At 40.2% G+C, this 3,769-nt stretch overlaps 1 protein-coding gene across 1 annotated transcript in view; it reads left to right on the top strand.

Annotated features, from left to right (window-relative positions):
* The window catches only part of LOC106871222 (uncharacterized), a 22,107-nt gene that overhangs the window by 12,516 nt on the left and 5,822 nt on the right, over positions 1–3,769 (top strand). Inside the window, exons 5-6 of the mRNA XM_014917573.2 lie at positions 49–300; positions 1,789–1,971. Coding sequence (XP_014773059.1) covers positions 49–300; positions 1,789–1,971 — 435 coding nt within the window. The remainder of the gene's footprint in view (positions 1–48; positions 301–1,788; positions 1,972–3,769) is intronic.

The following is a 3,769-nucleotide window of genomic DNA, read 5'->3' as shown; positions in this document are numbered from 1 at the left end:
GATTATTTGAAACATTTATTGACATAATTATTTAATGTAATATTTCAGAAAATATTGCCCTTGGGCGACCAGCTTTCCAGTCGTCTGATTTTGAAGTTAATTTCCTGGATGGTGACAACCTTTGCAGCTCCAAGTATTTGGCCACAGCAAGTTTTGCTGTGGATGGCAAATACAACCAAAACTTCCAGCACAAGTCGTGTAGTCGCACGAAGGAAAAACCCAGCAAAAGTTATTGGTATGTGAAACTGGACAGGAATTATACTATAAACCAGATTAGGATATACACTCACAGTTTCTTCCGTAAGTAGAGAACTTTTTAACCACAGGCAAAACACAGATTGTTTAGTAGTTGTGGATGTGGTGGTGGTGGTGGTAGTAGTAGTAGTAGTAGTAGTAGTAGTAGTAGTAGTAGTAGTAGTAGTAGTATGTGTTGTCACCACAGGCAGTTATGTGGTATACCTTAAGTAGCAGTACCAACCTAAAGTAAAACTGTCAATTTATTCAATCAATACGCGCAAAGTATCCGGGTGGCTTTAGTCAAGTCCGGGTGGAGGTTGTGAATATAATTTACTGCCGCTACCCCCATCACTACTCCGCACGAAATCTGTGGCGCTGTGTCATTATTTGAAATCAGTGTTTTCTGTGTTTGTAAGTCTTTTTTCGTCATAAGACTGCGGCTTTGCTGGAGCACCGCCTTCAATATTTTAACCCATTATATCGGCCCCACACCGATCTACACGCACACACAAGCACGCACGCACACACACACACACACACACACACACACACACACACACACACACACTCACACGTGCATACAGATAAATACATATATTCATGCATATATTTGTGTATGTCTGTCTTCCAAGTCCTTGGCTGTCCTAGTGGATTCTGGAAGAGATTTCGCTGTCCAGTGATCCATCGCCTGAAATTGTGCAGCCAAGGTACTTGAATCTCTCAAAACACTTCAGCTGGACTTCGTCAGCGGTGATGTTTGCCTGGTGACGAATTTCGTTCGGGGGACTGCTTTGACAACGACTTCCGTTTTCTCAAGGCTGATGTTTCAGTCTAAAGAGCTTTGACGCTTCTGCAAACCGGTCGACAATGGACTACGGTAATTTTCCTTGTGTGCCATCAGAACATAGTAATCTGCAAATAGAGCTTCAATGATGAGCTTTTCCACTGTCTTCATTCGGTGAAGTGAACTGCTTAACTGCTATATCTGCGTTCACGCCATACTTTTACTGTTGTCTTATCAACTGTTGCTCCCACAATACACAACGACATAGTTGCTTTGTGAAAAGAAGATAATTTTTACACCCCCCCCCCTTTTAAACACTACATGTTGATATAAATTCCTATTTGTTGTTTAAAAGAAAGTAAACCACTATTCATTGATAACATACATGGTTGTAAAGTAACATAACTTAATGCTTTATTGCATGTTATTTCATACCTCACCAGGGCTATCTTGGTAGCAATGATTTACCCCCGGGCAAATCAATGCACGGGGTCCATTAGTAATTATTTATTGGCAAGCCACATAGATCCGAAATGGACCCATTGACCTATGACGATCTCTGGGCAATTGCCCAGACTGTCCATACCTTAAAACGACACTCTACCTCACATTTCTGTACTCAATCTGCAGTGGAATTAATTTACGTTTCTGAAATCAAATCATTTTAATCTTTCTAAACACTGACTTCACCTCTTGACAGACCAAAAATATATTTGTTTAAAATGCATAAGCAGCAAGGTTCTACTTTAGTCATTTATTTCCATTAGTTTACAGTTTGAATGTATTTGTCGGGGACAAAAACAATCCATGTTCCCAGTTATGCTACAAAAGCAAGTCAACTGAAAGTATTCTTTATATATCTTGTCAACGTCCGTTGGTTGGTGAAAGTGTTTGTATCCAAACAGCCAAGAAATACGCCTCTTTGTCCTTGTGTGAAGTAGAAGTCATCCGTAAGTAGCTTCGTGTTCGTTTTCTTTCTTCTTTGTTATATTCCCGTCACAATATATCATGCAACAATGTTACTCTTTTGTGTTTCATAAACAAATATCTTTGAATCTTACAGAATGTCTTGCTGCTGCTGCTGCTGCTGCTGCTGCTGTTGTTGTTGTTGTTGTTGTTGTTGTTGTTGTTGCTGCTGCTGTTTAGCCTCAGCTCAGAGACCATACCTATGATGAAGTACATTCTAACCATGACCAATCTGATTTTAGACTTAGACATACGAGTAGTATACCAACATCGTATCATTGCAACGTGTCTTTTCTCTTTCAAGCTATAGAATATGTAATTTGGAGGGCAAATTGCTTTGATTACTATTTCTAGTGGATGGAGCGATCAGAAATGTTTCCACTTTGCTGCTGCTGCTGTTGCCAGTGTTGTTGCTGTTGTTGTTGTTGTTGTTGTTGTTGTTGTTTACTACGATGAAGCAAACCTATGACTGTAGGCATTCTGGCTGTGACCACTCCATCATTTTCCAGTGTACAGGCAATTCAGAAACAGATTATTTAATATGTCGTTTTCTAAGAGCGTAGAAGCGTGTTTCTGAGAGATTTCGTCACTGTTTCTAGTAGATAGCGAGATAGCATTGTTATTCTGTGGCGGCGGCGGTGGCGGCGGTAGTGGTGGTGGTGGTGGTACAAATGGAGTTAAAACTGAATACAATGTTCCATAAAAAGCGATTGGTGATATCTCCAATCTGTGCATACGCTTCACGATATATCTTCGATCTATCAAAAGAGTTTTTTTTATACACCATTGACCTGTGAAAGTAGGTTGATGATATCATGGTCTATCAAATCATCTAACAATATTTTCGACCTAGACAAAGGAGGAGGATGATGTCTCCGATCCATTCTCGTAAAAAATCGTCATCCCCTCTGACCCCCACACTCTCTTATCACCAACGGAAATAGTTTACTCTTCACTGAAGTCTTTTAAAACATTAGTTTCCTGTAAGACAATCTGATTATAGCAACAATCATGGTCATTAACTAATCTAAATCAGATCTAAAGTATACGTTTATCGGACAATAAAGTCGTGTCGAGTCCATGATTGTTCGGAAGTAAGTCATTTCGCTTTGGAGCCATTCTTTCGTTTTGTAGGCCTACATATTGAACTTAGGCAGCAGCTGATTATAGCTCTCATGTTACAGCTTACTGAGTGTGTCTGTTGCAAATATCACCATTGCACACGACTGCAACAATAACAACAACATAACCACCATTGTCATAACCACCACGGCCACCCCCTCTATAACTATTACCACCAATAATGCATGACACCACATCACCCCCACTACCACCATCACCATAACACAACACTACCCCTACCACAACCTCGACCACAACCAGCATTATAACCACGACTGACACCACCACCGACACCACCACAGCCACCACCACAACCACATTTACATCACTTCAACCATCAGTACACACACACACACGCGCACGCACACAAGACCACCTCTACCGCCATAACCGCCGCCACCACTACCATAATTAACAACAGGACTTTCCCACGTTAAAGTACTTTTTTGATAAGAGAGTTTCTCAAGTTACGTCAAAATATAGCAAAAGATATTCTCAACTTCTGGCAACTGCTGAGACTCAACAACCATCAAACCTGAGACACACACACACCTAGATGCAGACATATATATATATATATGTCTGACTGTGTGGTTATGTGAGTGTGTGTGTGTGTGTTTGTATATATGTAATTATATATATATATATATATATATATAT

The sequence above is a fragment of the Octopus bimaculoides genome, chromosome 12 (genome assembly GCF_001194135.2).
Source record: "Octopus bimaculoides isolate UCB-OBI-ISO-001 chromosome 12, ASM119413v2, whole genome shotgun sequence".
NCBI classification, from domain to species: domain Eukaryota; kingdom Metazoa; phylum Mollusca; class Cephalopoda; order Octopoda; family Octopodidae; genus Octopus; species Octopus bimaculoides.
Note: the sequence above shows the minus strand (reverse complement) of the source record. Positions and strands in the feature narration are given on the sequence as shown.